General features: G+C 34.7%; 2 protein-coding genes and 2 long non-coding RNA genes across 5 annotated transcripts in view; 1 reads left to right on the top strand and 3 right to left on the bottom strand.

The window, feature by feature from the left end:
* Positions 1 to 7,362, bottom strand: part of LOC110373514 (dynein axonemal heavy chain 1) — an 85,765-nt gene extending 78,403 nt beyond the window's left edge. The window contains exons 1-6 of the mRNA XM_064039328.1: positions 7,090 to 7,362; positions 4,000 to 4,110; positions 3,572 to 3,694; positions 1,845 to 1,990; positions 1,404 to 1,545; positions 444 to 529 (exon numbers count right to left, since the gene is read on the bottom strand). Coding sequence (XP_063895398.1) covers positions 444 to 529; positions 1,404 to 1,545; positions 1,845 to 1,990; positions 3,572 to 3,694; positions 4,000 to 4,110; positions 7,090 to 7,257 — 776 coding nt within the window. The 5' untranslated portion in view covers positions 7,258 to 7,362. The remainder of the gene's footprint in view (positions 1 to 443; positions 530 to 1,403; positions 1,546 to 1,844; positions 1,991 to 3,571; positions 3,695 to 3,999; positions 4,111 to 7,089) is intronic.
* LOC126054797 (uncharacterized) lies at positions 3,157 to 4,198 on the top strand. 2 transcript variants are annotated; one of them, XR_007511121.2, is made up of 3 exons: positions 3,157 to 3,263; positions 3,623 to 3,786; positions 4,022 to 4,198. It is a non-coding gene; the product is annotated as an uncharacterized LOC126054797 (long non-coding RNA). The 2 variants fall into 2 exon arrangements; XR_010277392.1 differs by lacking the exon at positions 3,157 to 3,263 and adding an exon at positions 3,281 to 3,484.
* Positions 7,363 to 10,044: 2,682 nt separating the features above from the next.
* On the bottom strand, positions 10,045 to 10,752 carry LOC135118154 (uncharacterized). The gene is made up of 2 exons (XR_010277391.1): positions 10,459 to 10,752; positions 10,045 to 10,354 (listed from the first exon to the last, which is right to left on the bottom strand). It is a non-coding gene; the product is annotated as an uncharacterized LOC135118154 (long non-coding RNA).
* Positions 10,753 to 10,864: 112 nt separating this feature from the next.
* LOC110373535 (uncharacterized) lies at positions 10,865 to 16,034 on the bottom strand. The gene is made up of 6 exons (XM_064039553.1): positions 15,939 to 16,034; positions 15,466 to 15,827; positions 14,975 to 15,083; positions 14,405 to 14,817; positions 14,180 to 14,298; positions 10,865 to 11,109 (listed from the first exon to the last, which is right to left on the bottom strand). The coding sequence occupies exons 1-6, from the start codon at positions 16,009 to 16,011 to the stop codon at positions 10,869 to 10,871; spliced, it is 1,317 nt and encodes a 438-aa protein (XP_063895623.1). The 5' UTR covers positions 16,012 to 16,034; the 3' UTR covers positions 10,865 to 10,868.
* Between the last annotated feature and the right edge of the window lie 1,907 nt (positions 16,035 to 17,941).

Raw genomic sequence — 17,941 nt, 5'->3', positions numbered from 1 at the left:
GCTTGGGCGGCGACTTCAGGTGAAGTATCCATAGATTATTGAGAGAACCTCACCTTAATGTTAAGAATAAGTAATGTTTGTTGCAAAACCAAAGATATCAATCACTTTTTCAAGAATTAAATCCAAGTAAACTAATAAAACCAAGTTTTCTTAGTAATCGATTGTTTGATATCAACAAGCGGGCTCCAAATTGTCTCTTGTTTCCTTCAATTCTGTATTCGAAATTCAAAAAAAGACTATTGAATGAAATTGTGAATGTGCAAGGTTCAAAACTGCATAAAAACTTTTTGCTCGACCTAATATAAAAATTTAGCTAGGACCAAACGAAACTGAAAATACAAGGTGGGCCTATAGATGTGTCCAGAAGTGTATATAAACAAAATACATAATAGGTAATTATACAGTTTGTTCATTTATTTAAGGTAATTATCAAACATGCTTACAGATAATGTCTCTTAGTCCCATCGAGAGCCATGACTTCCCATTTGTCATTCTTTACGTCATAGTTGATGGCCGCAACGTTCGTCCACTGCAAGGCAAATAATAACAAGGAAATAAAAATAAAGGAAATATGAATGTTACAATGCACCAAGCAACCGAACGCAATAAATGGCGACATCTAGTGGACAAGATCAGAAGGAGTCACGATCCTCAGCAGTGAGGGAAACGACTAAGAAGAGAAAAATAAAGCCAATTCTTATAATTCATTATCCATGTTTCATACAGCATGTTCATTGTCATTTTTACACGTTTACCAGTCAGTGCGCGTAAGCAGGCCCAACTTCATCTTTTTTTAGTTGTTTTGAGAAAACAACTGTTTATGACGATTTCGTACGTTCAAGTTTCAAAATAAACTGTCGTTTTACAAAACGGAAGTTTATATTTACGGTGAGCATGGGCCTCAGAGACCTTGAGAAAATCTAACAACTATAATACGGAGGTCAGATTATCTCCATTATCTCCATGTAAAGCTGGAACTTAGCTGCACTAGGTTAAACTAAAAACCGATCCAAATGTAATCTGGAGCCGTTTAAGCAGATGTTGATGTTACTAAAAGTCATTGATGAATGAACTCCTCTTTTCAACCGACTTCTCAAAAAAGAGGACGTTCACAATTCATTGAGACCTTTTTTATTCATATTGACGACAACTTTCCACTAGTGCGGACAGAACCTATGCTTGTCACTTGTTTAAGAACAAGATCTTTTTTATAAAAAAATAAAACTGACTTCTAAAAACACGAAAGTCGGTGGCGAAATAGACATAGCTGTATCCACTAGACACCGACTTCTAGGCCGATGAAATTAGAATTAGTATTTTTTTTGCTTTTCAGCGTCTTTTTTTATTTTTTTGTAAAGTTTTTTTTATTTCGAAGTAGCTAACGAAAACAAAACTCCTTTTACCTCGTACAAATTGTTCAAATTTTGAATGACATCTCCGTTGGACTTGGAAGGCTTAGAATCATCCTTAGGGATGAAAGCCAGCCCGGGACAAGGGTACTGTTCGCCGTCAATCATCCCCAAAGACATCCATTCATCAGGAATACTGAAAAGAACAATTTTTTATTTTAAATAGTTTATTTTTAATGAAATCAAATACTAAATGGGGGAGTAAATTACTCAAACATAGTTGACACAAATAATAAATTAACTCAAATTCTATACTTAAGGTTTTATAAGTATGGACAAAATTTTCTTTGGATTGTACACAGCTCCAAATTACAGGACTGATTTAAAAAAACTTTTGCACCAGGAAGCTGGTATTTCTGGGTGAAAGCTTATAACTTTAGGTAAGGGAAGTGTGAGATGAAACCGCGAGAAACAGCTAGTACAGAAATAACTCACCGGCAATCAAAGTCGGTGTTATCAAAAATCTCCAAATCCAGTTTCGGAAAGGGGCTGTAGAGGCCATAATGTTCCATGTCAGTCAGCTTGAACTCGTCGACCGGCAGCAGCCAGTAAGGTTGTATGCCCAGCTCACGGAGCATCTTCTACAATACCCACATTTTAAATAGTTATTTGTTATACAAGAGCGCAAAGTTGCTTTTTAACCGCGGGCTCAATTTTGATGACCGAGCAAGCGAAGGATTCTAAAATTGAAACACGAGCGTAGCGAGTGTTTCAATATTTAGAATCCTGAGCGATAGCGAGGGAATCAAAAGAGCACAAGGTGAAAAATCTTTGCACTCGAGTGCAACACGTAACTTTTCATCCCATCTCATCGAGGAAATTACTAAATGCAAAAAAACAAAATGGCGCGCACATATGAGTATCAAATTAAAAAGAAGTAGGTTCCTATAAAAGTTCATTTATTTGAAAACTCAGTTTAAAAATGAAACGAGGTTAAAAATATACGTAAAAACAATAATAAAAATTACTTAATTAATTGAATTAATAATTACCTATTTTAAGCAGTATTTTATTTGTTTGAAAAGATTGTCACAAATGGAGTATTGCACACGATGTTCTAAATTCAAATCACTTTGCCGCTCTAGAGGATAAAACCGGCCAAGTGCGAGTCGGACTCGTGCACGAAGGGTTCCGTAAATTACAGTTAAATCAACCTATCTCAAAAACTATAAGAGATACTTTGATCAAACCAAAAATCGTTGAAAAAGTTAATTAGCATGCATCACCTCTATTTTTTTTAGAATTTTATACCCCGTAGTTATAAAAATAGAGGGGGGGGGACATACTTTTTACGACTTTGAGAGCTGATATCTCAAAAACCGTTCACTTTAAGAAAAATGTTTTTTAGAAAACTTTATATCATTTTAAAAGACCTTTCCATTGATACCCCACACGGGTATGTACATCGAAAAAAAAAATTTCATCCCTCAGTTACATGTATGGGGGGCCCCACCCCCAATTCTTTTTTTTACTATTTAGTGTCATATTTTTGTAGCGGTTCATACAACACATATTCCCATCAAATTTCATCACTGTAGTACTTATAGTTTCCGAGTAAATCGGCTGTGACAGACGGACAGACGGACAGACGGACAGACGGACAGACGGACATGACGAAACTATAAGGGTTCCGTTTTTGCCATTTTGGCTACGGAACCCTAAAAACGGCTTATGCGCTCAGATATCAAAGGCTAAAACTACTCTTTCCGAGATGGTGGGATGAAAATACTATTAATTTATTTAATACCTTAAGGGCTGTCACTGTTAGCAAATCTATTGAAAACCTCAATTATAATCCTTGTTGTAACATACTTTAAGCCTTATTGTGTCTACTTAAAAGATAGATAGATTTATGTAAGTACCTACTTTACTAGGTACACCATTTTTTTATTTTTTGGTCTTAGAATTAATAGAAGTGACACTATGGGCGGTCTTATCGCTGAGAGCGATCTATTCCGTCAATTTATTGTTGTACGGCCAAACCAGCATCCATTTACAGTAATATGGTATTAAAAAGCGACGAGCAAAAATATAACTTTCAGTGATGAAAATAAACTTGAAATTTCAATGTTAAGGTTAGAACTATAAGCACTATACTATTCAAATTTTTACCAGAGACTGCTTTAAAGTACCTACCATTAAAGTTACAATGTAAGGCTAACCTTCATATTGGCAGCTAAGAATTTCCTTCTTAATCTTTCAATCTTGACCAGCCTGGGCAGCTCCTTCGGCAGCACAATACTGAGAAACTGCAGTTTTGGCACAAACGTCTCAAAAGGGAATTGCTGGAATCAAAAGTGTGAAAAGAGCATCAAGTAGAACAATGAATATCATTAAGGCATAATTGGTGCCCGGTGCTGTGTGTATTTGAAATAAGGTAAGTGTTGTATTTATTTTTAGCAAGTAGTAGTATTAGCTAACTAGACAAATAGAGACATACGCACATACCTATTTGAAATAATATTCTGCAGTAAACATGAAATTATTTATTATGTACACTAATTTTCCAAAAAAAATATTGATCTGGTTGGTAGGTTGCACTTAAACCTGTTGTGAAGAGGTGAGGGTTCAGCCATTTGTAAATACTTACAATGCTCTCATCTTCTCTGTAGGTGGTCCAGCGGCCGGGCGGGAGGAGCAGCTTAGCCCTCTGCGGCTTCGGCAATGAAACCAGCATGGGAGCCAACCTGTCTGTCTTGGCCTGAAAATAAATACCTTTAATTAACTTATGTCCACCAAATGTCACTGATTAATTTCCATCACATTATTATAAAGAGGAAAACTTTGTATTTTTGTTTGTTTTATATGGATAAACTCAAAATTACTTTCACTGTTAGAAGGCTACACTCTTTCCAAATAAAATAGGCTATGTTTTATCCCAGTATGATCAGTAGTTCCCATGGGATGCAGATGAAACTGTGGGAAAAGAGCTAGTTAGATATATGTACATTGGTAAACACTTAGACCAAATTAATATTGAAATATATTTTAAGGGCATGTCAAAGCTATTTCAGTTACAAAAACAATTTTACTTTCTTCAAAACGTCTTTCTTCTAAACATACATATTTTTATTATTGGTAAAATATATATTCATTACACTAGTGATATTATACCTTTCTCTAAATGTTCATAATGCCATCATTGCATTTGCCTGTATTCTCCATTGAGTAAAACCTTTTTGATGATTTTAGAACCATTAATAGCATTCTAGGGCAAATTAATGCAAAATTTGCGCAGTTGCAGCCATATAAACAAGTATTTTACAACTTTGCTATAATTAATTGTGGGTAAGTTCAAAACAATGTATTCTACTTCTATTCTTTATGGCAAGATAACAAAATCAAAGTGAGCGCGAAAAAACTCGTCAACAAATTGTTTGTTTACTTTTGGTGGTTAACACTTGACAGGCTGTTCAGTCAGCTGTTATCAACTCTCGCTGGGGAACGGAACGTGATATTTGTACTAACGAATGGGAGGTTTTCTTTTTGAGAATAAAAAAACCGGCCAAGTGCGAGTCGGAAAAAGGGTTGTTAATGGTTATGTCAACAAAAACCATCATCATCATCCTCTGAGCCTTTTCCACAAACTATGTTGGGGTCGGCTTCCAGCCTAACCGGATGTAGCTGAGAACCAGTGCTTTACAAGGACATGCAACAAAAACCGTTTACATAAAAAAGACTGGGAAAATGAAACGAAAAATTTGAGATCTACGTGACTACAATAATACCTTTATTCGATTGTTTATCTCATCGTGTGATTAGCTGGAAGTGAACCCAAACACCTAAATAGCGTAAGGTCTTTCCCTACATGGTCAATCAACATAAAGGTCTAAAGGTGCTCTACTAGCCGAAGCAGCAAGAACAAAGTCGTATATAGCGAGCGAATACTGAAATGTTCGTGTAGGACAGTATTGCCTAGTTGATGAAGTTACGCCATATCGCTCAATATTGTATTGCGCAATATTGATGCTTGTTGCCGTTGCCGTAAATTGCATGATGTAGTCGTCGTCATAACTCGACGAGTATTGACTGGAATTGAGCAATTTTAGTTGCCCGTATAAGCGCACCTTTACATACCGTTTGCGCTAAACACACATTTAACTCCTTGTAACATCAGTAGGTATGAAAACACGGCTGGCTACGAATGGTTATTAACTTTAAATGGTAAATGTTTGTTTCAGTGTTTAAAGTATGCCATCTGGGTTTAATTAATTACATATTTTTAACCATCTAAACTATGGCTTTATCTGTATTTTTAGTAAAAATATTATGCACCTGCTATTCAAAATCTAGACACACGGCAGTGTGTCCGCCAAGTTCGAGCAAAAAAAGCGACACACCGGCCGTGGGTTATATTACACGAACCATTTCGGGCCAAATTCGACCCCCCTATAACTCAAAATCTATTTTATTTACGCACATCAAATTTCTAGTATCTGTTGAGACCCCCTCACTTATCTAACATACAAAATTTCATTAATATACCTATTGTAGGTCTTGAGATATTGACATCAGAAAATCGCTATTTTTACTATACACTCACTGACTGACTGACTGACTGACTCACTCATCAAAAACCTAGACCACTTCCAATGGTCGTATTGACTTGAAATTTGGCATGGGGGTAGGTCTTTATGTCAAGGTAAAGGGAAAAATCTGAAAATGGCCAAGTGTGAGTCGGTTTCAAAATAATGAAGGTGTAAAATACTCAGTGTAAATTTATACGCTTAAGGAACTAAAACGAACTTAATTTATGTATATTTATATAATATATCTTCGAATGGTCGTACCGATCTGAAATTCGTTACAAAGGTTTGTATTTAGTCAAAGTAAAAATCTGAAAACGGCCAAGTGTGAGTCACTTTCGACAATAACGAATGTGTAACTTTGATCCACGAACATCCTACTAATATTATAAACGCGAAAGTTTGTATGTATGGATGTATGGATGTTTGTTACTCTTTCACGCAAAAAGTACTGAATGGATTTTAATGAAACTTTACAATAATATAGCTTATACATCAGAATAACACATAGGCTACAATTTGTAAACATATTGTTCGAAATACTAAACCTGCGCAGACGAAGTCGCGGGCACCAGCTAGTAATTTATAATAACATGTCATGACAGTCAGTTGGTAAATCTAGTCCATTTAGTTAATCTAGTTAATTTCTTTGTAAGAAGCATAGTGCATATTCAAAAATCTGAAAGATAGTATAAATGAGACATTTCCTTAACTAACTTAATCATAAGAAAAAAATAAAATAAACAACCTTACAAAAATAAATGAAATCCCACCCAAAACAAAAATGTGAAAGGCTGCCAAGTTCGATAATATGGAAATCCTTCGCCTATAAAAGAAGTGAGATCTGAATAAGTACCAAGTTCCATACACATATCTCAGTTAAAAATAGTTACTTTTTAATAATGTTACTTGGCAAGTTTTAATAGAAAATTAAATACTTGATTCATTGCGTTTAGTAGGTTTATAACAAGGTGTGTGAAAACTTGCCAAGAAACATCATTAAAAAGTAACTATTTTTAACTGAGATATGTGTATGGAACTTGGTACTTATTCAGATCTCACTTCTTTTATAGGCGAAGGATTTCCATATTATCGAACTTGGCAGCCTTTCACATTTTTGTTTTGGGTGGTATAGCTTAAAGCAATGGTTTTACCTGTAATATTAGTTTCATTCTTTTCTTGGTACAAATATCCCTTGTGGGATCGTCTTTAGTCATATCTGATACCAGCTCGGAGTAGTATCCCCTTTTGGGGATGGCGTCTCTTGTTTTGTTATCGTACACCAAATCATGTTGTTCTATCTTTTTCCTTTTACAATACATTATTATTAAATGCAATCAAAATAATTACACCCAATCCTTTAAATTGACAATGTTTACGTCTGTCGTTGGTTTCATTACCAAACGAATCTAGTTGTTAACAAAAGAAAAATAAAAACAACCAGTCACATGAGACGATGCATGAGACAGTCTTATGGTGGCTCCACATTAATTCTCACGTGAACTGTATGTATCGATCGTCTAGAAAGGGTCTAATGTACAGCTGGTTTGTTCTGATCTGTGGTAAACTTTGGTCTTGCTTTGCTTGTCTGTTGTTTCGGTTGTTTCTTTCCGGTACTCTGTCTGTGTCTGTTGTGCAGCTTCATCTCATCGTTCGTTTTCTCTTCTTACATTTCGTTGCAATAATATTATTTGCTGTATTTATCCGCATTGGTCGATGTATAAAATAAAAATAATTGGTTCTGATCATGGAAAGTGTGTTCCGCATTGATTAATATATGCAGTTATTGTGGGTTAGGAGAAGTAAAAGAATAACGGTCAATGTGTCATCTTAGGTGGTTTCAGGATAACAGGCGAACTTGTGGAAGAATTTGGATTGCTCCTCGATAGAAAAAAGGGTCCGATTCGCATTACAAAGAGATCGAAAACAAAATGGTGCTTGATTGTGACTGTGAAAATAAATTGTTTGAAGGTCTGGATTGCTGGTAGAAGTCGTGACTGGAAATAAATTTTTGAGGGTCTAGCTTGATTATAGATACACATTTGGTGGATGTTCATTGATTCTCAGAGTCTTTAGCACATGGGGTCTTGTTAGTTTAAACATGTGGTATTTTGCTATTGTTTGTAAGTTAACATAAAAGTGGATTTATTTTGTTATTATTAATCAAATGTACACATAATTATACAGCTCTTAAAGGTAACGGTCAGTGGGTCGTCTTAGGGGCGGACTAAAACAAACTAATCTATAGACAAAACGAATAAACTGAATCAAAAAAATGTCTCCTCGTCGCTGTCACTGGGTAATGTACCCAAAAGACTTTTTGTGAGTAATTTGTCATTTTGGTCAGTGGGTCGTCTTAGGGTTTGTTCTCGCTTGGCAACTCATCATTAGCTAAATATCAGTTTCAGTTCAGCACTAAGGAGGGCAGGTCATCAATTTGGTTTGCTCTAAAAAATATGATTGTTGTCAGTGCATCACTTAATTCTGAGAAAAGTTGTCATTCAGATGGCTATTCAAAGTTATTGGTTGCTAAAAAATAAGCTAAAAAAGTGGTGAAATGTTGTAAAGGTGTACTGTAGCTGGATTGGCTATGATGTAGTTGTGGTTACAGTCTGTTATCTTGTGGATACATGTCAGCGGGATGTGGGTAAAATAATTGCTGTGATCATTCTGTTTACTTAGAAAATAACATTTTTGTTCATAGAGCTGGAAATGTTGTATCTACATATGGCTTGTTTTGAGCTACAGGAGTTCTTTTTTGTTGAAATTTGTTTTTAGTCTAAGGTTGTGTCCTCATAGTGATAGGACTGCCCATTATGTCAACTACTATAATTGGTTCTAAGATCAAAAATAAAGAAAGTTGGTATAGGATACAGTCCACAAGTCCATAAAAAACAATTCCAGATTACGTTTTTTTGCAGTCATTGAATGTAGCCTCAAAAAGTGGTGACGCATTAATATCCAGTAAGGACTGGATCGTGCAATCATTAACAAGCTTCTTCCATGAATTCTTCAGTGGGCCATAAACAGACATGTCAGCGATTGAATGATGTGTATGTTTGGAAAAAAGTGTATATAAAATATAGACTAAATATAAAATAATGCCATTATCTACATATATATAATTGAGAGCTGTGTTGATTTATATGAGACTTAATGGCCATCTATCAACAATAAAACAGGAATTTTGTATTGTTTTCTTTTAATTTTGGGACCAGAGTATTTGTTACATAGCTGTCACAAACTTTTGATGTAGGTAAATGATGGTATTCGTGCATATGGGTTTATAATCAATGCTAGTGAACTTTTAATATTTCTTTGCTTTTCGTCAACTAGATTCGTGGACACAGAATGATTTGAATCAAAGTTTACATTTGCATTATCAGCGCATATGCTGATGATATATTGCTACGTGTTATAATTTTAAGTTATGTTTATCCAGTGTTACACATAGTACCTTTGTAATTCAGTCTGCACTTTAATTATTCCTTTAAACAAAATCTAATTATTTATTTTGTATTCCTTTGTCGAAACTGAAATATCCCACACACATTATTAACATTTTCCCTTTTCCTTTACTGCTGGCATCTTTTGAAATTGAAAAATGTTTCACTTAAGTCAATTTTTTAATCTTAGTAAGAAGAGATGGCTAAATTATCATAGTAAAAAACCCAGGATCGACAGCAATGAAATGGATACCAATGGTGTCATTATAATATACTTACCTTTGATGGTGCCAAAAAGTCCAGCCTGAAATTAATTTTAATTTTATTTTATTTATTAGGTACAGATACAGATAACAGGTCATACAAGAAATAGAAAATAATAGGAAAAAACACAATAAATGAACCTGAGACTCAATTACTACTGTACACAGCTTACACAATAAACAATGCTACGTTCTACTTAAAGTTATTAAGAATAAAGATAATAAATTTTAATATAAACATGAAAATTTTAGTTAATATTACTATGACTAAGATTACAGTTGTTGTTGAAATGGAGTAGAAAATGTTTAAATGTGGTATATTTACAATGAAATTTGTCGGTCTTTGAGCATATGGTATTATAATTTCTACACATTCTATTCAAAATCAAAATCAAAAAAATTTTTTTTTCTTCACATCGAATATTTTATTAAACTCGAAATACAACACCAAATACAAAGTACGTAAGTAGTACAAAATTATTTATTTATTGAGAAATCTATCTATCTATCAGCAGACTTTTTAGTCCGGCCGACAGATTGTTCGGGCGCTTAAAAAATACGGAGATGAATGAGTGCGCACATTACAACGATCAGGTATTTCAGGCACTTCCGTATCGCATTCTCTTCTTCAGCTTCTTTAGCCTCTTCATAATACTGCGCTCCTTCCAGTAATCTTGCCAACACTTCATTAGGATTTAATGAACTGATACCTAATAAAGAAACATTCATATAATAATAATTTATTTCAGGATAGGTACTTTAATTTACTAAAGAAAACATAGTAAAATGAATCTGTATTCACTATAGTGCTTACCGGTCTTACGAAATCCTGCCCTAATATTATTTTCCGAATTTATATTAATTTGATCCATGAGCAACTTTAACATCCTTAGGAAGCAACCTTTTGGTACACATGATAGTGAACGGCCGTGTGAAAAATGTGTCATTGGAAAGAAATGAATGAAGTAGTTCTTTTCGCTCAACGAAGTATAGTGCTACATGGATCTTTTGTTGGCACTTGGATGACATTGACAGGAGGGCGTTAGTGTACAATTAGGGTTACCAGCAAATAAAATCTCCCCAATAATAGGGAATTGTTTGATTTCCATTCCGTGACTTTTTTACTTATGAGATGTTCGTGTGATATAGGCCAAGGCTATTATTACATGAAAATAAAATTAAAGGTACCTATGTCAATGAAATAAATAAAAAAAATATCATATATTAAATTCGTTTACTATAATTATGTTCTGCAAGAACTACGTCCAGAGGTTGCATGCGATTAAATTCTTCATCATCTTCATCCTGAGAATCATCGTCGTCAGTGCTTTCCTCGCTATCAGAGCATAACCGTATGATAAATGGTTCGTCCAAATATCCATCTTTTTTTCGGTACTCTTCTTCCAGTTTCTTAACGTGGCCACAATGATTGCGCCATTCCTCGACAGAAATGGTATCGAATGCATTTTGTTAGGCATTTGGTTTGGTGGCCTCCCAATATTTGAAATGAAATGAAATGAAATGAAATTTGAAATGAAATGAAATGAAATTTATTTATTTGCCAGAATATAGGTACAATATGATGGTCGATACAGTAAAAAATATGGTCTCACTATATTCGACTTATAATTTAGTCATGCAAATATTTATCTTAAGTTCTATTATCTAATAGCTAAGAAAGTACCTACAATCATTTTGCATTATAACTATTTCTCTTCTAGGTACTCTTTGACTGTATAAAAACATTTATCAATAAGCCAATTTCTGAGGGACCTCTTAAATTTACTCATTGGTAGGTCTTTAATGCGGGATGGTAGCTTATTATATATTCGAATGCACATTGGGTAACAATTTCTACGGTACAATTCGGTTCTCATAAATGGTAAATTTAATTTCTTTGGGAATCGACAGTTAAATGTGCAATCATCACCAAGTTTCTTAAACATAACATCTTCATATAATTTTGTAAATTTGCAAACTTCCTCTATATAAATGCATGCAAGTGTTAGAATTTTTAGCTGTTTGAAAAGTGGTTTGCATGATGTCAAATTATCCACATTACAAATAGCTCTAATACACCGTTTTTGTGAGATAAAGACTCTGCCAACATGCACCGAGTTTCCCCATATTAAAATACCATATCTTAATACTGATGCGACATATGCATGGTAGGCTTGCATAGTCGCCTGTTTTGTGGAAACATTACCTAATCGCCACAAAGCATATGCAAATCTGTCGATTTTTCCGCACACTTTTTCCACATGACCGCTCCACGAACATCGTTCATCGAGAACTATTCCTAGAAAGGTGGTTTTGTCCGTTTTATTTAATGGTTTGTTATTTAATTTTAAGTTTAATCTCGTTTTAGTTTCATCTTTATTGTAAAATTGTATGTAATTTGTTTTGTCTACATTAGGTTTTAAATTATTATTTTCCATCCACTTGGCTATTTCATTTATTGTACAGTTGATTTCCTCCTCATAATTTTTCTCTAATTTAGGTATAGTTACCGATACATCGTCAGCAAAAAGTGTGCAGGTATAGTTGGTTACGTCTGGGAGATCATTTATATAAATAAGAAAAAGCAATGGTCCTAAAATGCTACCCTGCGGAACCCCGAATTTATTTTCGATTTGCGTGCTTTGGCACGTCGACCAATTTATATCGTGGCCCTTACTTTCTATTTCAACAAATTGTGATCTGTTTGTGAGATAGCTTTTAATCCAATTGTTAGCGTTACCACGTAAGCCATATTTATCACACTTTTTTAATAGTAGGTCATGTGATACGAAGTCAAAAGCTTTTGACATATCAAAGAATACTACGGTGGTTGGTATTTTGTCATCTATATATTTGATAACTTTGCTGATCAATGAAAATGCGGCGAGGGTAGTAGATTTACCTTTCTGAAAACCATTCTGTTCTTTTTTTAGTATTTGAAATTTATTTATGAAGTGTAGTATTCTTGAATGCATAACTTTCTCATAAACTTTGGAGATAATAGGTATCAAAGCGACCGGTCTATAGTTAGAGGCATTCCTTTTATCACCTTTCTTATATATTGGCTTGATTACGGATATTTTTAGTCTATCAGGAAATACACCATCTGATATAGATTGATTTATTAAATGAGTTAGTATCGGGGTTATTATTGGCGCAGCTAACTTAATGATCTGTGTGTTTATCTGATCATATCCGGTTGCGTTACTATCATTGAGTGATTTTATTATTCGAAGTATTTCATAACTAGTGGCGGGCCGTAAAAATATACTTGAGTCAGTTTGATTAATTTTGTAATTGTTGATTTTACTATCAAACTCCTTATTAGTTAATTTAATGAAATAGTTATTGAAATGGTTCGCTATTTCTATAGGTTTATTAATAGTTGTTCCATCTACTTCCAATTCCTGAATATGTGTGTTATATGTTTTTTCATTATTTGTATTATACCTGATTAAGTTCCACGTTGCTTTGCATTTATTTTTAGCTTTATCTATATATTTAGTATTACTTAATCTTTGCGCTTTTTGTATGCATTTTCTCATTAAATAATTATATTTAGTATATTTGTATCTATTTTCTTTATTAGGCATACGATAGTATTGAAAGCGAAGGAGTCTTTTAGTTTTAGCCGATTTCTTTATCCCCTTGCTTATCCATTTCATGTTATTTTTAGTTACATCTATTTTTATTGTTATTTTAGGAAAGCAAAGGTGGTAAAATAACATAAGATTTTCATGAAAGTTATTAAACGCTATATTCACATCTTTTTCATTATATACTTCAGACCAATTCAAATTAGATAGATAATAATAAAATTTTTGTTTATTTTCGGGGCTAAAGTCTAGTTTCGTAATTTTTCGGAATCGATCTGGTTCGATTTTTGTCTCAATCGGCACTGATATTAACTGGGCCGTTTCATGATCTGATAGTCCTAATGGAATGACTTCACAAGACGAGTCTTTTATATTGCTAATAATTTGATCCAGACATGCGTGTCTTCTAGTTGGTTGTTGTATGTGCAACTGGAGACCAAAATTTAATGCTATTCTATTCAGTTCAGATACACTGTCGTGTTTCCCATCCTTCCTATTACCTAGTATATTTATATTTAGGTCACCTAGTAATACTATTTTTTTCTTAAATTTATAACGAAGGTTGCACAACATAGTTTCTAATGTTTTTAGAAAAGTAAACGGGTTTGAGTTTGGCGTCCGGTACAGGACAATCACTAAAATGTCGTATTGCGGCAGTTCAATGCCACAACACTCAAAAACTTGTTCCTTAGCGAATTGTTTTAGTTTTTCTATGACTTTATATTCAACAAAGTTCTGGCAAAATACACAAACACCTCCTCTCTTTTTATTTTTCCTAGAGAACCAATCAGCTAATTTGTATCCCCTTAAGTTAACGTTGCTCTCATCGCCAGCTTTAATAAAAGTCTCTGTTAGACCTAAAATATTAATGTTTTTATTTTTGTCACTAAACGTGTCAATTGTTATTTCCAAGTGTTCTTTCTTACTTCTAAACCCCGCTATATTCTTACTACTATATTGTTACTACTTCTATTTATCTCGGCTACTTTTCGTTTCATGGATGCCCAGATCATTTCGATGGGATTTAGATCACAATGATATGGTGGCAAACGACATATCTGAAAAAAAAAATAGAATCTTATTCATCTTCACATTGGGTTGGTAATGTTGGTATTAAGATTTTGAGAAAAAAGGATAGGTATAGCTGAATTAAGTAATAGTTACCTTGTGACCCAGTCCTTTTAAAATAGCATCCACAGCATACACTGGTTCGGGTTTGTTTCTATTTACAAGTTCTAAGAGTTGTGGTCTTGTATATTCTTCTGAATATTCAATGTTGTTTATTCTTAACCACTCGATGATTTCATCTTTCCTACTGCTTGTGTTTGGGGGTTTGTTGACGCTTGTGTTGTGATATGGTGCGTTATCCATCACAATTAGACTGGGCTCCTTCAAATTGGGGGACAACTTTTCTAAAACCCATTTTTTAAAATTTGTATGGTTCATGTCGTCGTGGTAGTCACCACTCTTTGTTTGTGACTTAAACACCAAGCAAGCATTCTCCATAAAGCCTTGATTACCTCCGGCATGAACGATAATAAATCTTTGACCTTTAGAGATGGGCTCTAATACTCCATCTGAAATTTTAAAAAATAACTATGAAACAAAGCAGAACACTCAGAACAAAAATCACTCTTATAGAAAGATGTATTATTCAATAAGTAATAGTTCTGAAAAAAAGTTGTAAAAAATATATTACTCAATAATATTAGGAGATCATTAAGTAGCCAATACCTTCATCATCATTCTGCCAACATTTCCCAGCTGTATGACCGGAGTGAATATAGGTCTCATCTAAGTAGACTACAGGTAGTTTTTCTGTATCGTCATTATGTTTTAAAGTCTGAAATAAAATAATTTTATGGTTAGTTTGCAAATTGCTAAACAGTTTTATTAATGATTGCATTAATTTTGAATAGTATCTGATGGTTTAGATAAGCAATATTGTGTGGGCACTTAGTAATACAACCAAGTGTATCTTGGTGTTAATGCTGTTTCATGAACCACCTTTCAGCTACTGTCATGGTTCCTTTAAATGTCGATTACAATCATCAGCAGTACCTAATAGTAACCGGGACCACCAGCTCAACATGCCTTCCAAACCAAGGAATCGCTTAATTTTCAGACAATCTGGTGATTCAGCCTGCAATGTCATAACCAACGGAGGAAAATTCACACAAAGACAATTTGCACGATGTACTACAAACTTATAAGTATATGTATACCTGCAGATAACGAGCACGCCAAGCAGTTATATCATTACGTTCCATGAGGACCTTTCTGTTGCTTATAGTTTTTCTGAATCGAAAACCAATCATTTTTATATGTTGTCTGAGAATTTCTCGGCTGCCTGTGAATCCAATCTCTTCTCTAAGTACTTGCAGCAACTTATTCACTGTTGGTATTTCTTTTTTGAAAGTATAAAATTCATGGATCTTTCGTCTAAGAACACCAATATCAAAATTGTCCATTAAAATTTTATCCTTTCTTGTTTTTCTATTTTTTCCGGGAGTAACTATTTTACTCGATGATGCTTCAGCCAATCTTCCTTCATTTCCAATTCTTGCAACAGTCCGTAAAGATATACCTGAAATCGTATTTTATTTAAATGATGTGAAGGAAAAATCTATCTAAAAAACTTACAATTTTAGGTTATGTATTCGTGGTAATATCGGGCACTGTGTATGGTATCACTAACCTGTTGCAGCTGCGACACGCTCATTTACCCTTTCAAATGGAATAATCGGGGCACAAGATTGCTTTTCTTGCATAAAATAGGCACGAACAAACACCAACTTCAGCTATCTGTCAAAAGCGACGCTTTGCAAGATGGCGGCGTTAGTTCCAAAATCGGCCACGTGCCAAAAGATCCTTGTAACACTGTACTTCAGTACTTCATTTAGTTCACCAAATCTGAACGAGTCAATGAGTCGCCCACATAGACATAATATAGTAAACAGGACTGCGCACGTTTACCCTAAAAACGAGCCGAGTGAAACAGTTAGTACGGAGGCCGTCTGTCCCTTTCTAATAGGGTGACTATGAGATTAAGGCTGCGTTCAGACATGCGGGAATCGTGCGTTTACGAATCGCGCGGTTTGAAACCGCAAAATTGTGATGCTATTCAGACACGCGCGCTTAGTATGCGATTTCGTGCGTGTTAGCGTCAGTTTCAAAATGGAGGTCGACGAAGAAGTGTGTTTACTGTGGTTGCTCCTTAAAAAAAAGAAAAGAAAAAGGCGGTATTGGGTGCATCCAATATTACGTGACCAACTAGTACATGGTCAGTTCGTAGCGTTATATACCAAATTAAGAATGTATGATAACAAATTTTTTGCCTATTTGAGAATGTCAATAAAATCTTTTGATGAACTAATTGAACTGATCAGGCAAGATGCTCTGAAACGCATTTAAGCGTGTCACCGGAAGAGAAACTCGTAATAACGACAAATAAAAGTTTGTCGTTATCTTGCTTGGTAATACTATTTTCTTGAAGTTCATTTTGAAAATGTTTTCGTGACTCGATACTTTTTTCTATTAAAACAGTATTTTTTCTTCTGGCACTTGTGTTTTCTTACGTTGAGGGGGAGGTATTTCAGTGGCTTCGGTTGCATTGGCGTTTAGTTGACTTGTCTCCTCACTTTGCCTTTCGTTCTGTTCTTCAATATTAGTTGTAGTGTCTTTATTACTTACACTATTCTGCAGGAAAGATAATCTTGAAGTGAGTAGGATTAAGCATGGCTACATTTTTTTTAAATTCGACGTCTTCGACCATACCGAGGGGATAGTGCCTCTTGGCAAGCATTTTCACAAGCTGCTCGTCGATTTGTTGGGGACGACGTGGTGGTAACGGCTTCGTGTTTTGTGTAAAGGCCTGTATCGATGGCTGCCTAATGATAGTTTCCCGAGGTAAATCTTGTTGTTGTGTTTCAACACTGTCGCCTACAAGTATGTGGGGTTCTGGATCTGCAGATCCAGTAGGCTGTTGCCTTTCTTCAACCAATTTGACAGTAGGGTGCTTCGTTTTTAAACGTCTGTTCAGGTTTCCTACATTACCACCAGATACGGATAATTCACTTGAACAATAAGAACATTTTGCCTTTTTTGGTCCGTTTTCCACAAAATGGTTCCACACAGCACTTCTCTTTCTATTTACATTTTCCATTTTTGTCTTTTATAGTTAATTTACACTATTAAGTAAACTCAAGTCCGCCATTGTGCAAAATGTGTCATAAATAAATAATTTTGGGACCAGAGTATTTGGTACTTAGCTGTAACAAACTTTTGATGTAGATAAATGATGGTATTTGTGCATATGGGTATATAATCAATGCTAGTAAGCTTTTAATATTTCTTTGCGTGGGCAGTGGGCTACTTGGTCGAGACGAACATCTTTTACTGGTGCAACCTGGCAAACACCCTTCTTCCTTTTCGCCTGTATTTCATGCTCCAATGACGAACTTGGTCTACCCCTTTTTACATCTTTTTTTTCCCAAAAGGCAATGGGTTTCTGCTACTTCTAGGCGAAAAGTTACGTAGCTTTCCACTAAATCCAGGTTTTTGTAACATAATTTTCTTATGGAATAATCGCATATACCACTTTCTGTTTTTATGGATATATCGTATCTTCCAATATAACTGTCCAGGAGATCCACGCCACTCATGTGGGAGTTGTAGTCTTTGACAATTTGCGGGCAATCA

This window comes from Helicoverpa armigera, chromosome 19, assembly GCF_030705265.1.
Source record: "Helicoverpa armigera isolate CAAS_96S chromosome 19, ASM3070526v1, whole genome shotgun sequence".
Lineage (NCBI taxonomy): Eukaryota > Metazoa > Arthropoda > Insecta > Lepidoptera > Noctuidae > Helicoverpa > Helicoverpa armigera.
This window is presented reverse-complemented; position numbering and strand designations above follow the sequence as displayed.